Below are 23391 nucleotides of genomic sequence, written 5' to 3' on the forward strand. Positions count from 1 at the left end.
ACGAGAAAGCCCCAGATTTCTTCTGAAGGTACTAAGTCATTACCAGCAACAGAAACGGATTAATATACTTTATTGCTTTTAATAAGTTTCGAAACATCATGCAATAACAATCACAACAAAAGCAGTCTCTTAAAATCGACACATTTCCCTACAAATGGAATAGTAGTAAAGAAGAAAGCAAGAAAGTATGGTAGCTTGAAACAATTTCAGATTTTATAGAAAAATCATGAAAGTATAGTCGTTTTAAACAAATTCAGATTTTACAGGAACATTTATTTGGTAAAACAGAAGATATTTGACATGTTTGAAAGTCCAGATATTTATGCAGTAATAGGTTAGAATGGATTGTTATTTAAGGGAGTAGCAAGAATCGTCTAGCCTGCACAACGGTTCTCCAATGAGATGCGCATAAATAATAGGAGTATGCGGCATTACAACCCCTGTAATTTATGCAACTCCTTCTACACAACCGTGTATTGGGCTAGCTAACACCGTGTTATCTAGCAAATGAGTCAACATTCTAACTTATTTCTGCACCATAGTCCGGCCTAGTCCTGTTACAAAATTTTAACTTGAATATGAAATTACTTGTCATTCTTTTCATGCCAGGACTACTTTCATCAGCTAAAATAAAAAGGTACTGATTGATAGTAGGTAGTAACATTTGCAGACATATAAACTTTGGAACAGACAGACATATCACAGAAAATATTGGGGTTTGTTTCAAGAAGCAATACCAGATCACGATTTTAATGATGTAAATTTCTCTTGTCACTAAGACAAACAACATATAAGGTGTCCTGACATTAAGCTACTCGGACATAGGGGCAGAGAATGTACATGACTGAATAAGTTAATATGCACCAAAGACGAGATAAAATATATAATTGTAACATAAATGTTAAATCCGTCTCCAGTAGAGCAAATAGTTCGGTTAGATTGCCATTACTGAACGTATACACTAATCGTATATCTACTAATAACTAGAATTTTTTGTGGGTGGTGGGGGGAAGCTGAAGCTACCTAGACGGGGCGGTAAAAAAAGGTCTGGAAGATGGTTTCCCTTGGCTTCCCATTTTTACACTAGACAAATTTTGGAGCTGTACTATTATTAAGACCACGGTCGCTCCCTTCCCGCTCCTAGTCCTTTCCTATCCTATCGTCACCTAAACACCTATGTGTTTGCCAGTGCGATGTAAGGCAAATTCTAAAAATGAAATGACTGGAAGGACGGGGGTTAGATTTCCCGCCAGCAAGTCGAACAATTTAGATAATAGTCTTCCGCTTCTGTGCAGGACGTGGCTCGGAATTTCGCTCATCCCTCACCAATGGTGAGTACGATGCAGTTGGGCATAGGACTAACAAGACTATTCTACTAAGTGCTGAGGTAACGTATGGAGGAAACCTTTAAGTTTCGTTCCTCCAAGGTATTCTATGGCCTGTGCGAAAATGGCCTTGGATATGTCTGGCGGATTGAATTGGGTGGTTAATAAGCTGTTATTCAACCACATCTGATTTCCCTAGGAAAGTGTTCAATATCCGAATTTTAACTCAAAATAAGATTACTGTTAGGAATATTTAAACAATTTATTAGATTACTTAAATTTTTGTATAAAATAAAGCGTCGTCCTATAAATCGGACAGAGGCAAATAGCGGCATCTTTTTAACGTCAGGTTCATTGACTTTTTCTTTGTTTCCTTCATCAACAATGCCAGCTATCTCGAAAGCTCAACAATAGAAAACAGCAGTTTCGTAAAATGAGATCACAAGCGACTTGCAAAGTCGGCCTTGAATGGTATAGTTCAAAGCATTTAATACCACACTATACCCTCCCTAACCTGTCGGTTTACTGAAAAACTGGTCAATCAATCAATCAATCAATCAATCAATCAATCAATCAATCAATCAATCAATCAATCAATCAATCAATCAATCAATCAATCAATCAATCAATCAATCAATCAATCAATCAATCAATACTGATCTGCATTTAGGCCAGTTGCCCAGGTGGCAGATTCCCTATATGTTGCTTTCCTAGCCTTTTCATAAATGATTGCAAAGAAATTGGAAATTTATTGAACATCTCTCTCGGTAAATTATTCCAATCATTAACTCCCGTTCCTACAAGAGATCCTTAAGATTCTTAATACGTAGAAGCCACAAATTTGCGATCTTCATGGTGAAAGTTAAGGAAAATAAAAGTTTTTTACTTAATTCGCAATAAACGGTAAGATAGGGAAACTAAGTATTTGATATCAAACTTGGTATGCGAACATAAAACAATGCTTGTCTGAACAGATACTCAACGTCCGCTAAAAGGAAGTGCGTTGGAGGTACGTATGTTCAATGCTCGTACGTCCCCAGCCTTACATCCAAACAAGGCTGACCTAGTACATAAAGTTCGTAGAGCAATGGCGACTATCACTCCGTAATTGTAAACAACATTGCGAGGGAGTGTAATGAGGAGTGGAGAGTTGTGTGCGGGACAGGGGGGGGGGGGTATTTTGAACATTTATTTTGACGGAACGTGCACAATATTACTACATGATAATTTTGATTTTCCTTTCACTTTACTTTTCACACGAATGCACTTGCCAGTAGCGGCAACATAAAATACCCTATAATATACGTTTCAAACACCTGGTACATTTTCGCAAGAAACATTTTCCATTACATTCTCTGCTCCTTGGCTCAAGTACACCAGATTCCACTAACAAGAAGGTTGACGTCTAAACCAAATGATATATACACAGCTGATATGATTCAGTATGATATAACATCACAGAATATGTGTGCTCGACAATAACTAAGTGATATCATGGGGCACGTAAGTTGCAGGAGAATTTGAAAAATGACCCCATATTAAAGCTTTCGACTGTCTTGTTGGAATGGTGATCAAAAATGGGAGCTATTCGGGAAACGTCTACAGAATTTGATACAGTATTAACCAAAATATTATCCCCATCAATAAGTATCATCACTACAGAGACACAAGGACTTGACCCATGAATATATATATTTATAATCACACATAATATTAAAGAATTATATTCTTTCACTATAAGGATAGCAAGTTGATAGGATAAGTATTGCTTTATTTAATATAATTTAAAAAACAAAGGGATATATGTGGATTGGAATTTTAATAGTGACAACTGTTTAATTTCTGCGTATGCAGAATGAATGCCAGGGTCTTCCTAGCCGATGCGATTTACCTAGAAGGACAAGACTTCTATTCCTCACTAGGTAAAAGAAAAACCTAGAAACGACATATCTCTAGAGAAACACTCAACCTCAAATAAGTAGCCGGCAAGAAAATATGTATTTTATACATTCTCGAAACGCGAGTATATTCATGAACTGTGGACAACCGTTGGCTGAGGAAATTATACTTAGAATCCTAAAACCTACAAAATATGTCCATCCTATTCCAAACAAAAGGAGAGGATTTTTAAAAAGAAAGTCATCTTCTGCGACGGCAAATTCTTTTGCGGTTGCCTGTACATGGTCCTTAGGCTCACTTGGCTCACACCAAAAAATAAAGCCACAGATTAATTCCTGGAGCCAAAAGTGGTCGGGAAGAGAGCTGAGGTTACGCATAGTGGAAGTATCTGCTTCCACTACTCCAAGGTTGTCCATGTCTTGGCTAACTACAGAACAAAGTACCTGTTTGAAAATTTTACCACCCTTCGATGGAGTCGCCAGTGTTGAGTGATTTCAGTCCCCGGCGGTATTGAAGTCTCTTCTGCAGTGCATGCTTGGTTGAATGCTTGAGAATGGAACGGTCTACAGTAATACCTAATGAATACCTGGAATAGTTCTGAAACGAGTACAGTGAAATGATTGGCTTAAGTCTCAAGGACTTACATGAGAAGAGTAAGGTGGAACCTTTAATTTCGTGTGGCTATTTCTAGCAGGGTGCAGCCCATGTAAGGCAGACCCTCCGATGAGGGTGCGCGGCATCTGCCATTTGTAGGTAACTGCGTGTTACTGTGGTGTGTGAGTTGCAAGGATGTTGGGGACAACACAAACACCCAACCCCCGAGCCATTGGAATTAACCAATGAAGGCTAAAATCCCCGACCCGGCCGGGAATCGAACCCGGGACCCTCTGAACCGATGGCCAGTACGCTGACCATTCAGCGAACGAGTCGGACAGGTGGAACATAATGTCGACTGAACGAAGGGTCAATTTGTGCAGCAAGTGTGTCCAGCTTTTTTTTCTCCAAGTCACTAGAGGAATTTAGTGTAGTTCTCACCCATAATTTTGTACTTTAATCCTCGAGTAAATTTTACACAAGCTTAGTTCAGAAGCTCAATCGAGGGAACTTAAAAATATTGTATATCCACCAGACTCTATTGAATTAAACCTCTACTCTAAGCTTTTGACTAATAGCTAGGATGAATACATGTATTTTCTTACTGGTATCGTGAAATTATTAATATAATGTTCACCTGAAATAAAATTCAATGTGTTGAACATATTCACCAAATTTGGTCCAGAACGTCGCGATACCTACGATATTCTTACAGGCAGACAAGTACAAAAAGGTCGACACAAAGGGTGCCGGTACACGTGATTCACAGTCTGATCTTTATGGCAGGTGCACTTGCTGTCTGCTAATGAGAAAGGATTTTGAAAAGAAAGTCATCTTCTGTGACGACCAATTTTTTTGCGGTTGACTGTACTTGGTCCTGAGGCTCACTTGTCTCACAACAAAAATGAGCCCCAGATTAATTCCTGAAGCCAAAAGTGGTCGGGAAGAGAACTTGAGGTTTCGGATAGTGGAAGTCTCTGCCGATCTGAATGCTTCAACACATTTTACAGATGAAGAAGTCATTTCGCATTATTCTATTAGGAATTAATCCATACATTTCTTTACAAAATATAAGAACTGCAATATAAACGGTTCCTAGAATTGGGACGTCTCAGAGACACAGCTCGTTCAATACACACGATTAGGCCTGGCGTGCTGCAAGGAGTACAGATCATATAGAATCTTATGGATGACTTATCTACAGCTTTCTCTGATAGGTGGCTGAGTGTGCTCCTATGCGTTCGACCTAACGTGCTGTCGTTCACAGATCCAGTCAAGGTTGCTAGATCACCAGTAACAGAATGGGCATAGAACTTTGGCTCGATAACAACACATAATATGAAGGATGGTATCGCTCACCGCTGTATAGCTTTCATTCCTTTGGTTCTATAGTTTTTCAGATCGTGCTACGAAGCCGCACCTGCTCTGACAATGTGTCCGAAAATATCAAAATTATTGATGTTAGGATGTACGGGCTGATCTATCATCTACTGTCTCCTTGACAACTGGTATTACATAACACTGACAATTCCGTTGAAGGGGCAGTAAAACTTTCAAACAGGTATGTTTTCCGGATAAGTAATATTTGAACAGTTGTTACTTTTAAAATTTAAACCCAGATATATTGTAATGAGATGTAAAACTAATAATTTACACCGAATAATAAAAAAATTAAATACTTTTTTGTTTTGCTGTTCTTTAACTTTGGCTACTTGTAACAAACTTATGAACAAATATACAATAATTACATTTAAAAATAATACGCATTTTATATATTTTCTTCACACCCTGGTAGGCCCATGCACACACACACACACATTTCTGGGCATTTGGTTTACTTCCTTTATTATAGTCCTGAGTCGACACAGTCTCGCGAGTATATATATACATCACACATGTACTGTACACTGGAGCTTTGTAACGCCACGCATACTGAGCTTTACCGTCTCTTCACAACACACTGGACTTCTCAAAATACAGGGCAATATTGAAGAAGTAAAGACACATTTCAGTTCCATTCCATACACATCCCAAAATAATATCTTCCAAGAGCAAGTCATTCATGTAAACAACAACTGGAGGCGTACGTAATACAGAAAGATTGATAGGCAAAATTATTTGATAAATAATTTAGGGGATATATGCACTGAATATTTTCAACCATCCAACGACAAATCATGTATTTCTTTTATGATAACGGTACTCCTTTCACTACGTTAACAACCCTGATAAGTTAGTGGCTCTCTCTTTTTCTCTGTCGGGAAATATTTTTTCTCTCTATTCATCTAGACATTGTGTTAGTGTAGTTTGTACAGGTGTAATTTTCAAGTGCGTTATGACTGTCTTTTTAACACATTTGTTATGATATCGGGTGGCCAAATATTTAACCACTGTCTATCCACGTATAGTATGTGAAAGGTGATTAAATATAGCTCCCAACCACCCATGCACAAAGGATATGAATAATGTGAGCCTGTAGTAATTTCACGGTTTTAATGCTTATCAACAACAAATGCTGCTTGAAATAATTTTTATGCACAACATGCATTCAGTGTTACTTATGACATAGTGATTTTAAACATTTTTTGTTAAAATTTGATCAAATTCGCAATTTAACTTCTGCAGCCAAAATGTATTTGCGACAATTAATAACGTATTCGACCATTCTAAAACACAATATTATATTTTATTTATTATAATTTAGTCCAGGCTCTTTCCTTGGACGCAAGTAATTTAACTTAAACAATAATTCATAAGACAATGCAAAAATTAGTGGAAAAAAGTTTAAATCCTAAATATTTGATGATTTTTTTTTTTTTTTTTTACAATTTTCTGTATGACGCACCAGGACTGTTTACGTACTCCTCTTAACGTCAAATATATTGCTACACAGAATTTTCAATGGATTGTTGAAGTTTAGTAACGCACGAAGATGTCACAGTTACGGACAATTGGTATTGGGTTACAAAGAGAAATGGATCGTCTTTTCTCCTCAATTGCCCGTAAATATAATGCAACTATACGAACAGACCAAGAGTCTATGCAGTTCCAGTCACGTAGCTGTCAGATTGCATTTGGGAATTAGTGAAGTCGAACCCCACTGTCGGCAGTACTGACGATGGTTTTTCCATGGTTTCCTATTTTCACACCAGGAAAATTCTTGGGCTGTACCTTAATCAATGTCATGGTCGATTCCTTCCTACCCCTACCCCGTGCCTGTCACATCGTTAACATAAGACCCATCTGTGCTCGTGCGACATACAGCAAATTGTAAAATAAAAATAAATAAAAAAATCATCGAATATTTAGGATTTATACATTTTTTCCTAATTTGTGCTTTGTCGTATGAATTATTGTTTAAGTTAAATTACTTGCAAGTGCGGCCAGTATCCAGTAATCGGAAGATAGTGGGTTCGAGCCCCACTGTCGGCAGCCCTGAAGATGGTTTCCCGTGGTTTCCCATTTTCACACCAGGAAAATTCCGGGGCTGTACCTTAATTAAGGACATGGCCACTTCCTTCCAATTCCTAGTCCTTTCCTATCCCATCGTCGCCATAAGACATATCTGTGTCGGTGCGACCTAAAGCAAATAGCAAATAGCAAAATAAAAGAATAAAAAATACTTGTGTCAAAGGAAAGAGCCTAGACTAAATTATAATAAATAAAATATAATTCAATATTGCGTTTCAGAATGCTACAATACGTTATTAAGCTGAGGTACTCATGAAAAATATTTTAATGAACGTCAGAATAATCTTGATAAATATATTTGAAATCTTCTGATCTGACTGCAATCGTACCAGGGAGAACTACTGTACTAGGTAAGAGGGTGGATTATTCTCAGGCTCAACCATAATATTTTTATTAATATTTTGTTAGCAGTCACAAGAAAAAGCCATAAGCTAGGCCAAACTAAACATACTACGTACGCCTCTTATATTCAAATATATCCCTACACAGAATTTTCAACGGGATGTGGAAGTTTAGCAGCGAAATTGAACCATTTTAGTAATCCAAAAAATGTGTAACGTTATGCACAAAGATGTCACAGATACGGATAACTGGTACTGGGTTACAAAGATAAATGGCTCGTCTTTTCTTCTCAATTGCCCGTAAATATAATGCAACTATACGAACATGAATCCTGCATAATTCAGAAAATAATTAACAACAATCTTGAGAAATGAGTCACAGCATCTATAAATATAGATATTTCAATTCGACACTTATAAAGGACATTAACTGAGAGAATTGTGTTTCTTTACATAGAATTCGAGGAATACCAAAATCAATTACATAGGATTCAGCAGAGTTACATCTTGATAGGCCTACAGATATTGATTCCTTTTAAATTGAAAGTTTTCAGTAATGTTTCACTTGGAAAGGCTCAGTTGAAGCCTCAGCAAACATGTTGGCTTCGTTCACTTGTAGAACAGCACATTCCATTTAGGAAATGCAAAAGTTTCCTCTTTCGTGTCATTTCCACTTGAAGATGGGAATCGTGCCGTCAATGTAGGCGTGCGGATTGAGACGCGATCTGAGGGCTCAAGAACTTCTCAAGCTCTGCTCAGGGATGCATACTTGATGCCGCCCCAAGTCGTTGGCCGTACAGCGAATACGGGGAGAAATAGGGTGGAAGTCCGGGATGAGGGTGGAGAGGGAAGCCTAGGGAGGGAGGTAATAGCGGGGGTTTACTATAAGGGTGATATCTGGCGGTTGCAAGTGGGCTAAGAGGCGGCGTCGGATAGGTACGATGTAGAAGAGGATGAGGTGCGGTCAACAGAGAATCTGCTGCGGTCCCAAGGTTGGTATGTGAACGAAGATGTTGAAGAAGTTCATCTGAATTACTAAATCGCTTTCCACAATAGGCAGCATCTCCAGCAATCCAGTTACAGACGTATGGCAGATGTGATGCGGCAGCCAAAGCAGCCAATTGAGCATGCGCATAAGCCGCAGCTGCTGCCGCTGAAGAGTGGCCGGTAGGGAGGAAGCCTGCCTTCGTGGCAGCTGTGGCATGATCGCACTGTGCACAGCCTCCTGGGCACGTGGAAGCGGAGGAAGCAGGAGAACCTTTCGTGCCCGCTGATGACGCTAGAAGTTGTGAACTCAGCTGACAGCCAGTGCAGTAAGGGTCCCTACAAACAGGTACCAGAGTGTCAGCACCTGACGGTGTCTTCATCCGCGCGTAGCCAATGTAAGGGTTCAGTCCAGGTTTCAAGTGTTGGTGGGAGGACATAAGGCTGCTGGCCATCACGTCCATGGGAAATGGTCCCCCTGGGGAAGGATAAGTGCCGAGGTAGCTAGCGGCTGAGACAGGAAGGCCTGCTCCCGGTTTGAACGTACCCAGAGGCATGTCCTTGAGAGCAGGGTCTGAAGCAGACGACAGCAGACTTGAACTCACACCTCCCTTGGAACTCATCGGACTGGACACAGACCGGCTTGAACTCTCAGTATTACTTGATTTACTCGTCGCTGTGACATCTGTTGTTGCATTACTAGATAGCGGCGTCGCCGAACTAGAAGCTGGCGTCTTCCGGCCCACAGCGGCCGGAGATGACCTGGGTGAAGAAGCACTCTGATTGCTATTACAGCGTCCAGATCCGGAGATAGGTGTCGCCGTGTTCTTGGAAGTTACTGGGGTACGAACTCGGCTACCAGACGAAGCAGATCCTCCTCGTTCCTCTGGAGAGCCTGGCTTGTCACGAGATCCGCATGACTCGTACGGTTTGAAACTAGACTTGACAACCACGTCACTTCCGACAGAGGAAGCAGGAGAAGACTTCTCTCGAGGTGTTTCCGGCTTCGAACTCTTGCTCGATTTTTCAAGAGGCGGGATCAGTGGCTTGGAGTTAGGCGAATCAGCCCCAATCTGGCTACATGTCTGCGCCAGCAATGCAAGGGGACTCTTCTTGGCATCCAACTGAAACACAGAAACAATAAAAAGAGGTTAATGCAAGAAGACAGTCCAATTAATAATTTAATAATTATGCATAATTTTATATCCTTCCTTTCTTACAGTAACATACAAACACATTCTGGTTGGGTCCAGGGTGTCACTTATAAAAACTTGGCCCTGCTTTACATTCGGATGGCCAACCATATAAGGAGGTATATACATTGACTATTATGTGACTTGAGTGTTCGTTGGTAGTGAGGTCATTTTTGTGTATGTGAAGTTTTAAGTGTACAGACAGAATTTTTGGCCAGTAATAGGTTAGAATGTAATCTTACTCAAACAATTAACAAGTGTACTCTCGTCCGCATTGCGGTTCTGCTATGAGTTTTGCATTAACAAAAGTGTTACACCTATTAGAGACCCTAGAATTTATGTTATACTCCGTACATTTCAGAATCATCTGCTAGATGGTACTCTCCACTTGTGAAATTAATTTGCGTTGTAACGTATTATTCCCTAGAAATTCAAGATGTACTCATGAGACAGACATCCCGTCATCGAGCCAAATTAATTAACCAGATGCAGCGAAAATTACTGCATGTCCAGGAATTGAACCCAGAATCTTTTGAACTGAACGCCACGTCACTGACCTTACAGCCAAGGGGACACATTATAATAGATTAAGAAGAAGAAGAAAAATAAGGTTAGATCGATAGATAGGCTGTTATCACGTCGTGTACGACAGACTAATTGGCGCTCTCTCTAACATACTTCAGAGACCTCAGAATGTTTTTGTTCATTTCATAACGAATATTCTAAAACAACTCAAGCATACCATGAACCAAATTGGCTTAAAATAAATCAGCATGATAGCTTCTCCACAAAATAATATACAAGCAGACCCAGTCTTATCTAACTAGTCCTTTCCAGTTGTTCTCAATCACTAAGACATCCCGACCAGAGCGCTGCTAAGCTAATAAAAATACCAAATCACAGAACCACCCTCTACAATGATTCTTTATTTGTTAGTAAAATTTGAACGTGGAATCCGATGCCGATGCCGAATGGTCTAAGTGACACATTATCTTAATCGGTATTCAAAAATAAATATTAGCAGCGGTGCTTGGACGTATTAAAGTGAGTCTAAATGTCTGGTGGAGACGTTCAACCTCTCGCACTGTGATCTACACAGCAGGAATATTGAACCTGGAGAGGCCAACTCGCTCTACAGCAGTGATAATGCATGTGTGCTTGTATTGTAATTGGTAGGGGTTAAACAGGCAACTTGTCCGTCCACGCCGTTAATTGGCTATGCATACCGTCCAGGCGTTCTAAATGGCGATTCGAATGGACTTTTGCCTGCACATTATCTGTTGTATTTGTTACTTCATTCCGTGTGTTAGTAAATTTCGTGCTAAATTTGTTTCTCTTGAAGAATTAGGACAACTATATTTATTCTGTGTTATTTCATTTAAGTTTTTCCTTTCTTTGAATGTGTTTGAATAACTATGAAATGTTTCATTTTATAGTATGTAAAATATCATTAAATTGTATGTACATTATAGAACATGGTTTGACAGAATAGTGGGCTTCATAGCCTGAGTGATGCCATCGAAAACAAATACTACTACTACTACTACTACTACTACTACTACTACTACTACTAATAATAATAATAATAATAATAATAATAATACAGGAAAGGAAACATTGATACATGTTCTAATGAAAAGCAGAATTTGCGTGGGCCAAGTGATCAAATTTAGTAATATAAAATCATTACACATATTGCATTAGAGATGATAGTGGTGATTATTATTTTATTAGGAAGTACAACTATGCAAACATCCCCTATTAATACTAATGAGAGGAGAAAATATGTGAAGTTGTACCGCTCGAAAATTTAAGGTACCTGAAACAGGAACGGAATATCCATGAAGTCCATGAAGGTGGAAAGCAACAAGAAATAGCGATCCAGTACCGTTTGGATCAGAAAAGAGGAAGGATTCGTTAAGGGAAATCAGATAGGAAAACTGAGGCTCTTATCTCATCCACATTCACAAGATTAAGTGTACCCGGCTCACGTTCTCGTAACACGATGCGAATCCTCCAAGGCAAAGTAGCGAATTGAACCCAAGTAATAATATAATTTCGTGTGGCTATTTCCAGCCTAGTCCAGCCTTTGTAAGACAGACCCTCCGACGAGGGTGAGCGGCATCTGCCATGTGTAGGTAACTGCGTGTTATTGTGGTGAGGGATAATATTATGTGTGGTGTGTGAGTTGCAGGGATGTTGGGTGCAGCACAAAAACCCAGCCCTCGAGCCACTGCAGCAATACATCTATGGGAGAAAATCAAGGGAAAATCATCAACACAATAATATAGTATACTTTTCTGACTCACAGTCATTTACTCATCCAGTCATGCAAATTAGTCAGCTGTATTCAGTAGGCAGTCTCGGCAAGCCATCTTAAATTTAGGTAATGAGGTGGTATTTCTGACAGACGAGCAGGGAATTCCAAAGTCTGGAACCCGTCACAACAAAAAATAAAAATTTATACATAGAGGATCGATGGATAGGAAGAGAAAGGGAGGAACCAGAGCGGGTATTACTGCTGTGAATGGAGGACAAGTACTTAAGATTTTTTTTTTAATTTCGTGTGGCTATTTCTAGCCGAGTGCAGCCCTTGTAAGGCAGACCCTCCGATGAGGGTGGGCGGCATCTGCCTTGTGTAGGTAACTGCGTGTTATTGTGGTGGAGGATAGTGTTATGTGTGGTGTGTGAGTTGCAGGGATGTTGGGGACGGCACAAACACCCAGCCCCCGGGCCATTGGAATTAACCATTGAAGGTTAAAATCCCCGACCCGGCCGGGAATCGAACCCGGGACCCTCTGAACCGAAGGCCAGTACGCTGACCATTCAGCCAACGAGTAGCACAGTTCTTAAGATGGGATGAAATGTATAGTTACCCGACATCAGTGAGAAGCCGGTTTATCTGTATCAGAATATGATAGATCATAGTTTATTAGAGTTTATGAGTTTATGGGTTGCTATTACGGCAATACATACCCAACAAGTATTTTGCTATTGGCAATAAATTGACATTCACATCATTTTATATTAATAGCGATTATATAAATCATTTTGTAAAGTATGAAAGTACATTTCAAAGACAATAAAGCAAACTACCGGCCCATGCCAAAACTTGCGCATAACACTGGGAAAATGTCTGTAATACTAACTGTACAACTTATTAACAGGCCTGTAACATTGATTGACAAACGTATCCCAAGATTAATGTTTCCTAAGAATTTTAAAATACGTTTTTCTTGATATAAAGAGGTTCAGAAATCGTAATTAATGTTCCTGCATACAAAAATTTAGGACTATGTTTTCTTTAGATATACAACAAACCTGGGAATTTGTACGTGAATAATTCTAAAATGTTTGAGCGAATGCGATGAGGGGGGACAACTCTCACTTTATCTTAAAAATCACTTTTACCTCGTAATATGACATAGATTTGCACCTCTTCCTTGAAAAGCGTACACATAAAATTCCATTTTCCTGGGACTAAATGACTTTCTAAACGAAGTACAGCACATTACTTTTTGATTCATGTTACTCTACCCTGAAAAATCTTATAATTCCTGCATTTGGTTCATTTTCAATGTGAAACTACGTAAGCATGTTTCTTCATAATTAACTCATTGGCAAATCCATAAACGACTAGGCATGTTCTTTCCCAGTGTCTACTGTTCACGACTCTTGAGTATTTTTACACCTCACTACCTGGCATCTAGGTTTACAAAGCTTTCCAAAACTCGTCAACAAATCACATGCTCTCACGATAGGAATATCTTGATAACCCCTCCAGACGCTACCAAACGTTACACCCACTCCTTGACGGCAGATACAGAGCTAGTTTAGAACTCATAACAGATGAATTGTGAAGTTGCGGAACCATTCAAAGTCTAGTATTATAAATATTTTCTTTATATCTACTTATGACTATGTATATATGCATTTAACAGGGAACAATTTCCTCTATTTACTGGCTGCCATTTAAAAACGTAATACATATACAATTCTGTTTATAAAGTTCTATTACTTAAGGAAATCTCCAAAATACACTGACTGACAGAGCAAATGCAACACCAAGAAGGAGTGGTTCGAAAGGGATGAAAGTTGGGGAAAAAACAGAGACGGCACGGACGAATAATTGATGTTTATTTCAAACCGATATGCAGGTTACACAATGCGCACGGCATCGACTCAGTAGGATGTAGGACCACCGCGAGCGGCGATGCACGCAGAAACACGTCGAGGTACAGAGTCAATAAGAGTGCGGATGGTGTCCTGAGGGATGGTTCTCCATTCTCTGTCAACCATTTGCCACAGTTGGTCGTCCGTACGAGGCTGGGGCAGAGTTTGCAAACGGCGTCCAATGAGATCCCACACGTGTTCGATTGGTGAGAGATTCGGAGAGTACGCTGGCCACGTAAGCATCTGTACACCTCGTAGAGCCTGTTGGGAGACGCGAGCAGTGTGTGGGCGGGCATTATCCTGCTGAAACAGAGCATTGGGCAGCCCCTGAAGGTACGGGAGTGCCACCGGCCGCAGCACATGCTGCACGTAGCGGTGGGCATTTAACGTGCCTTGAATACGCACTAGAGGTGACGTGGAATCATACGCAATAGCGCCCCAAACCATGATGCCGCGTTGTCTAGCGGTAGGGCGCTCCACAGTTACTGCCGGATTTGACCTTTCTCCACGCTGACGCCACACTCGTCTGCGGTGACTATCACTGACAGAACAGAAGCGTGACTCATCGGAGAACACGACGTTCCGCCATTCCTTCATCCAAGTCGCTCTAGCCCGGCACCATGCCAGGCGTGCACGTCTATGCTGTGGAGTCAATGGTAGTCTTCTGAGCGGGCGCCGGGAGTGCAGGCCTCCTTCAACCAATCGACGGGAAATTGTTCTGGTCGATATTGGAACAGCTAGGGTGTCTTGCACATGCTGAAGAATGGCGGTTGGCGTGGCGTGCGGGGCTGCCACCGCTTGGCGGCGGATGCACCGATCCTCGCGTGCTGACGTCACTCGGGCTGCGCCTGGACCCCTCGCACGTGCCATATGTCCCTGCGCCAACCATCTTCGCCACAGGCGCTGCACCGTGGACACATCCCTATGGGTATCGGCTGCGATTTGACAAAGCGACCAACCTGCCATTCTCAGCCCGATCACCATACCCCTCGTAAAGTCGTCTGTCTGCTGGAAATGCCTCCGTTGACGGTGACCTGGCATTCTTAGCTATACACGTGTCCTGTGGCACACGACAACACGTTCTACAATGACTGTCGGCTGAGAAATCACGGTACGAAGTGGGCCATTCGCCAACGCCGTGTCCCATTTATCGTTCGCTACATGCGCAGCACAGCGGCGCATTTCACATCATGAGCATACCTCAGTGACGTCAGTCTACCCTGCAATTGGCATAAAGTTCTGACCACTCCTTCTTGGTGTTGCATTTGCTCTGTCAGTCAGTCAGTGTACAATGAAGATATGGTACAAAAGTATATACTGGACCCCATAGTAAGATGTGAAACTCACTCCTAACTACCAGACGAATTAGACAGAGAAAAGAAGGCTAACCTGCCTACAGGTATGTATTATATGAAGCAATACGAGCTGGACGACGTAGAAGTGGGTCTTATGATCAGTGCGTGAGTGACAGTCCCTAGGAAGACGATAGAGCTGATGAAGACCTTCAACATCAGTTCCGAGAATTTCATCGACTGGGGGCTGAAAGCGCTCAGAGGTTCTCCTTTGATACTCAGACACCAATTGCATTCTCCAGACTGTAATATGATTTACTTTAATTGTTTTATACTTGAATAATTTTTTGTGTATTCTTTTTCTTAGGCAGCCCCCAAGGTGGAGGAAAATTTAAAAAATTGAAGAAAGCACGGTGTTTCCGTGCTGTAAAGTTGATGTCTCTGGATTTTTATGCAGCATCGGAGGACGAGAGTCACTATTTCGGAGATGAGCTTTATTGGAAGTTGGATGCGTTTCCGCTGTTAAATTATTATTATTATTATTATTATTATTATTATTATTATTATTATTATTATTATTATTATTATTAACTGTAAGTTGTATTACTTACACATAACGTATTTTTTAACCTTGGTAAAGTACGAGGAGGCTTCATACTTGTTTCATCATCGCCAAGCAAAATAAGGAGATTAAATAAATAATTCAAAATAAATAAAGCATTAAATACTTCACAGCTAATGAGTACCAACTCATGCTTAATTAAACTTATCCGCAAGTCTGCTAATCTCAGGGAAAGCTTTGGAAGAATTTAAAGCTCGTGAATGAACAAGACACGAAGAGTGTGTGAAACCGAAAAATGACGAATATTTTTAAAAATGCTAATATAACTTCATCAAGAAGGGGTTGCACACGAAACGGGAGAAGCCTGAAGATCACCCACAGAGACAGCTCACTGTCTGCACCACAGCACATTATCTTTGAAATGAAACTATTCCAGGAGCAGCTTCTACAAAAATTCGCTTTGTCGTGGACATATTCATTAATTTACTTCTCTTCTGGCCGTGTCACAGTCTGACAACCTTACTTTCCTTCATATCAAGAGCAGGGCTGCAAACAAAAACCCGGCCCTGGATTTCTACATCATTTCTTTCTCTTCACCTGTGAGGGACGGGACGGTTTTAGTTTAATTTAACAACGAAATTGCCTTTTTCAGTCGTCAGTTTCAGAAGTTGTCAAGTTCCTCAAACCTGTGTCACTTCAATTTTGACTGGCACAGTGCAGCAGAAGCGCTCAACTACCTGAGGCAACGCTCGGTAATGAAGAAATACGCTGCCAGCATCACATGCTCAACGGAACAATGTCAAAGCTCTTCTCTTCCAGCGACCACTTCGATCTCCAAACAATAACAGCATTCGAAATGAAAGATACATTGTACAGTAAACTAGCAATTGGAAAGAACTCTTTTCTGTGATTTCTGGGAGAAATATTTTCCTTGCTCGCCTTCCTGTTGTATTTCAAATATACGAATCTCACAGACATTGCTTGCAGTAGCAGCACCCTTCAGTTCAAAAGAAAATGATTATAGTACCAAATTAGTAAGAAAGAAATATTATATTATGACAGTAAATCAACTGAGATGCATTGCCAAATTTAACTGAATTCATTTGAGAGCTAATCTATAACCCTGATATATCTTACTATTTTATAATAATACAGTGAAATTCACAGTCTGCCGAAACTATTTTTTAAATAAATGTTAAACTATCTGAAAGAAGAGAACATAATGGTAACGGAATTATACCTAAAATAACTTAATTGTTATTTAATTGTTTTCATTTTCAGGTTATTCGAAAATTATTTCCGGCAGACTGTATATTCTGATGTCACAGAATATCTCAATTTGTATTCAAAATGTTAACCCTTTGTTGCATTGTGTAACATACATGCAACATCGATTAACAAACTGTTTTGCACGCCTCTGGTGGGCACTTAATGAACCAATGTATATTCCACACGTGTTCCAAGATGTATATATAAGACCTTTGACCTTAGTTACTCATAGGTTGGCTGTACTGTGGCCTTAGAGTAGCGTATGTTATGAGATGGGAGAGCCTACACCCCTTTGTTGCATGATGTAGCATATAAGCAACATAGATTCAAAAATTGATTTGCACGCCTCTGATGGACATTTCATGAACCAGTGCATGTTACACATGAGTTCCAAGTTGTTTATAGAATATCTTTGACCTTAGTTAACCATCTGTATATATTTTATGTAGGAACTAGTTGAATGGCAACCGTATCAAAGATAATGTTTATTCATGATGTATCATATATGCAGCATTATTGATATTTTTTTCAATATTTTCCCCATTCTATTAACCTTATGGAAAGTCCAAAAATAACTTTTAAACATGAAAATAAAAAAATCATACATTAAAGGGTTAATTCACTATTCAGTAAAGAGTAGTATATAAGCTTTTGGCATAAGAAAAGCACACACCGCACCAGTAGATAGACATGCAGCCAAATATACGATTAACCATTTCCTTTCTTACAAATATTAACTGTAATGATGTGACTGTTTAAAGCCATGTATTCATTTCGTAAATATTGAGAAAAAAAACTGTAATGTTACTGGTTTCACATCGCGTTAACCATTTCTTTTACGGCTTCCAGAGACACCGAGGTGTGTTAATTTTGACAAACCTCAAATACCACCGGACTGTGTAGGGGGATGAACCAATCAGCTTAGTCTAAAATGACCGAGCTCGATAGCTGCAGTCGCTTAAATGCGGCCAGTATCCAGTATTCGGGAGATAGGTGGTTCGAACCCCTCTGTCGGCAGCCCTGAAGATGGTTTCCCGTGGTTTCCCATTTTCACACTAGGCAAATGCTGGGGCTGTACCTTAATTAAGCCCACGGCCGCCTCCTTCCCACTCCTACGCCTTTCCTAACCCACCGTCGCCGTTAAACGGTGCCGATGCGACGTAAATCAAAGTGTAAATAAATTTTTAAAAGTATAAAAAGTGCAGCTAGCACCTTACCATTGTAAAATCAATAGATTGGTATCTCAAATCGTCATGTGCATAAATTGAATGAAAATCCACAGCCTGTTTCCAGTCATTAGACCGGGTCAGGAATGGAATGAATGAAACCCCCATCTAGCGGCGAGGATAGGAATTGTGCCGGCTGCCGAAGAATGACGCACTCCTTTGGGCCAGTGATTAATGAATGTGAAGAAAAATACTGCTAAATATCTTAGTTAATGTCACCATTAATGCTTTCACCTCAACAGTTGACGTTGATAGTATTTGTAAAGAGAAAATGAGAATGCAGTTCAAATTATCCTGATACCGCTGTTCCACGGGCAAATTCACTATTGATAGCCGACGTAATTTAGGATATCTTAAAGGTAACTGACAAAAAGATGAGAGGATGATTACCGGCAAAAATAAGAGCGAATAATGGCAAGAGAACAATTGTGATGGAGGGTAAATACTAAGTCAGGAATTAATACGATAAAGAACGCCACGATTGAGAGGTGACGAATTCGGTGATTGACTTAACTTGCCCATCGTGTGCGCATGATCTATTGCATGGCATCCGATCACTACAGAAGCTGCTCAAACAGATTAATACAAGTGATAATTCTTATCATGCCTTTCTTGACATATTCCGAAGTCAATATTGAAATCATTTAGCAGAAGTTCGCAGCCAGCTTTTAGTATAGATCATTTATTGGTAAGTCCGACTCGTTGGCTGAACGGTCAGCGTACTGGCCTTCGGTTCAGAGGGTCCCGGGTTCGATTCCCGGCCGGGTCGGGGATTTTAACCTTAATTGGTTAATTCCAATGGCACGGGGGCTGGGTGTATGTGTTGTCTTCATCATCATTTCATCCTCATCACGACGCTCAGGTCGCCTACGGGAGTCAAGTAGAAAGACCTGCACCTGGCGAGCCGAACCCGTCCTGGGATATCTTGGCACTAAAAGCCATACGACATTTCATTTCATTTATTGGTACGTGGATTATATCAGACGAATTTCAGGTAAATTGCGACATGATTTCATCGAAGATTTTCCTGTCAACTGTACCAGTAAATAGACGGTTATTGAGATGTTTGGATCATTTATAGCAGCTTGAAGATCGAACGCTGAAAGGCATAATAGTTCGTTCTGAAATGTTACACACGTTCAAGGGATAATCCGTGAATGTCTTCGTTGTAAATACGTAATTTACAGCAAATTTCGTTATAAAAATATACTATGATAATACTTTGTATTAAAACCCAGTAGTCAGTCTCAACCCATTACACTGAAAGGCAACTTCCCTAATCTACTCACATTATTCGTGAATGGTTCGGTGACAACACTCGACTTGCTTATCGCCAAGGTTGTTTCTAACAAGAACATTTAAAACCAGTTTCAAGATACAGTGCTGACGTTATCCGTGTTTTATGGCAAAGTAATCGCAAAGAAATATGTTGCTTGCTGTCACGTTCTTATTCATGCTACACGTATTAGTACTGGAACCCATAAGCAATATTTAGAATGAACTGTCCACCTGAGTTTTAATTCCTACTCTCGCATATTCACTTAAGTCTGATTCAAGAAGTTGAAACGGGTAATATACATTTTTTTTAAATTTCCATGTGCATGTGATGCTATAAATTAGATGAATTACATTTATTGTATGCCTTTGCTGGCAGGACCTAGTGTTTACAGTGCACTATGTCTTCTGGTATAGGCTAGAGCAATTTTGTTACTTTCATTGATCTGTCTCTGTCTTATCCTTGGCTTTGACACTATGAAAGTGACTGAGGTATGAGCGATGCTAGTAATGCCATTCCTTCTGCAGCCAGTTCCTGCTATGAAAGGTGTGAAAATCTTGCTCATAGGGTCGTTTGGTGCATGCATTTCAGTGGGCTTGGCAGACTGATATGTAACAGCAACTTCTGGCTCGGTGAGGAAAGCAACGGTAAACTACTTCACTCCTCATTTCCCTAGTACGCCTCTTCAGTGATGCCTAGGCCATGTATGACAGCTGATGGCAGAGCTGTTCAGGATCCACCCAGCCTTAGGGCTGAAGACTGAACATACATACATACATACATTTATTGTATCTGCAATTCTGTGAACCACTCAGCGTTGGAATGACAAAAATGGATTGCCTTCACCACTTATGAACTATTCCGTGATGAATACAACACAATATGAACAGCAGCCATGGTAATCCTGATGATTGTAAACATAAAATCATTGAATTTTTATAAGCAGGTAAATAAATTCATTTCTTACTCTACACCAATACTGGGACTTACGGTCTACACATTTTTTGAAATGCTTTGAAGTTTTTAAATGTTTAGTGACTCTTAGTGTTAACTTGGGATGGAAGATATCATGAAGGGCATGCTCAAAACATCCTTGCATTTTCACTGAATTATAGAAGTCATGTGCCTAGAATGAGATTTTTCGAGATTTTTATTTTCGCTTGATACAGTGTTCCAGTAGCGGCGATTAGGAGGATGGACGAGGGGGCGAGGGGGGGGGGGAGGCAGTCGCCCACACCCTCCACTTTGAGGAGAAAACATTAAACATTTAACATTAAACATTTAATTCAATTTTAGCCGACTGAAACTAGAAATTATGGGAATTATTTAAAAACGCTATTTATAAAAGCTCTGTTTTTATCAGCTATTGTTCTCCTTTATTTTCTTTAATCATTTAAAAATTTATTTTGCGGAAATACGCACAAAATGTCGTTCGTCGTGACTAACCGATTCGTATAGCGCCACAGGAAGTAGTGAAGACTTTGCACGTACTGTCAGGAAGGGTAGCAGGGATATATATTTTTGCCAATATCATGGACACTGAGGTATAATAAAAATAAGAAGAAGAAGAATCGTATGGCCTCAGCTACCGTGTGCAGACATTACAATTTGACGCAATCTGGCTGTCTGCTCATCAATTTCGACGTTCCGTTTTATTCTAGGCCCACTAGATGGCAGACCGAGTAAACCGAAACTCTCTTGGGCGTCTATGGCTGAAATTTAATGAACTGTGTCGGGTAAACACCAAATGTGTTACCAGAGATCATTTATATGCCGACATCATCCGACATGGAGTGTCGAATGGACTTTATTCCGCCTTTCAAAAATCCGACAACTTCTGCCGGGTTTCAACCCGGTATCTTGGGATCCGGAGGCCTATACTCTACCAGTGATCCACAGAGGCAGCTACAGTGAGGTATGATTCACCCGCCTGCCGCTCGCATTCGTCAGTCTGGGAGTGTTATCAGTGCGTTGGTTTCTTAGTGCGCAGTCAAATACTAAATTATTTTTAGTTGTATAATCACTCCGTACTTCTATTTAGTTGTAATACATATGTAATATGTTCCTTTGGTGAAAATTGTAATGTATAGTACTGAATCAACAAATAAAACTATCATTTCTTTCTTTCTTAATCTGATTACCCTCCAGGGTTGATTTTTCCCTCGGACTCAGCGAGGGATCCCACCTCTACCGCCTCAAGGGCAGTGTCCTGGAGCGTGAGACATTGGGTCGGGGGATACAATTGTGGTGAATGACCAATACCTAGCCCAGGTAGCCTCACCTGCTATCCAGAACTGTGGATGAGGGAAGGAAGGGGCCGTGGCCTTAAGTTAGGTACCACTATGAGAAGTGGGAAACTACGGAAAACCACTTCCAGGATGGCTGAGGTGGGAATCGAACCCACCTCTACTCAGTTGACCACCCGAGGCTGAGTGGACCCCGTTCCAGCCCTTGTAACACTTTTCAAATTTCGTGGCAGAGCCGGGAATCGAACGCGGCCCTCCGGGGGTAGCAGATAATCACACTAACCACTACACCACAGAGGCAGACTAAAAACTATTATTACCGCACTTAAGTTGGTAAACTCTCAACATTTACCTCTGTGTCGAAATTCGCTCAGAGAGCATCAAAAAACCATTTTGTAGCTTTTTTTTTTTTTTTTTCAGTTTTGACGTATGTACTCCCGCCCCCCTTCGCCAGCCTTATCACACAATCCCTAGTACTTTTTGCTGTCTATACATGTTTTTGCCACCCTCCTCCACTTACAAATCCCAATCGCCGCTACTGCAGAGTTCTATCTTGAATTGTTCTACTTACAGCTGAATTCGATTGGTATTTGAAAGCTTTCAAAACACAGGAATATTCATTTTTAAAACCAAAACACACAATACTTCTGTACGGAACTAATAGTATAATTCAAACCTGGCAACATATTTATTTCAAAATTTCTTAATTTTGAAAATAAGTGAATTTGGCTCCTTTCGAGACCAACAGCGTCATGAAAACTACTCTATATCGGATCCGCAAAGGAAGGCTACAGAAATCCAGGAATGGATATAAATACATGCTCTCGGCACTCCAGCACCTACCTCGACACTGCCTCTTAATGGCTTGTTTCAACTTCCTGGTAGTGATCACCTGCTGATAGCAGGTAAGGCGAGAGGTGGTGAAAGCTTTACTTTACACGTCTAACAACACATGGTCGATCACTCACAAACAATCATTAAAGATGTACATGTTTTTGCAATACCGAAGTCGTAAATGACCAAGCTGGCAAGCGTTCGGATGTGCATTAAGAGAAACAGCTTAATGAACCTATGAAATAAGTATCACGAATTTATATGCTAACATGAAAGTTGGTAGTAATTTAGGAACGTGATATAAATAATGTTCCGATGCTGACTTCTTAATTACGAGAGTAATAAACTGACAAAGTATCCCAGTGCTTACCAATTATATACTATCAAGATCCCAGCAAAACCGGTACACACATTAAATTGCAAATGAGTGCTGAAGCAGTTTTGGAGTTAATTGCTTACTTACACCTACTACGTTCACTCTGCACGTACACAACGCACTTAGAAAGCATTCACAATTAAATCACAGGAGAGAAAACAGAGCTTCGTGGCTTTAAAAGTCCTCATATATGAAAATGAATTCCGAGTGTTTCATTACAAAAACGGATGCGAGATAGACATACGGCTGAAGCAGCAACGTTGGCGTTTTTGCGTGACTGTTGATATCCTATTCCTACGTTGGAAGTTACAGACATTCAAGAGGCGAGAA

General features: G+C 40.3%; 1 protein-coding gene across 2 annotated transcripts in view; it reads right to left on the reverse strand.

Annotated features, from left to right (window-relative positions):
* Positions 1 to 6748: 6748 nt before the first annotated feature.
* elB (elbow B) overlaps positions 6749 to 23391 on the reverse strand; it is a 103662-nt gene continuing 87019 nt past the window's right edge. For both annotated transcript variants that reach the window (XM_067138384.2, XM_067138383.2), the window contains one exon: positions 6749 to 9738. In XM_067138384.2, coding sequence (XP_066994485.2) covers positions 8386 to 9738 — 1353 coding nt within the window. In that variant the 3' untranslated portion in view covers positions 6749 to 8385. The remainder of the gene's footprint in view (positions 9739 to 23391) is intronic.

Source organism: Anabrus simplex, chromosome 1, assembly GCF_040414725.1.
Source record: "Anabrus simplex isolate iqAnaSimp1 chromosome 1, ASM4041472v1, whole genome shotgun sequence".
In the NCBI taxonomy this organism is placed as follows: domain Eukaryota; kingdom Metazoa; phylum Arthropoda; class Insecta; order Orthoptera; family Tettigoniidae; genus Anabrus; species Anabrus simplex.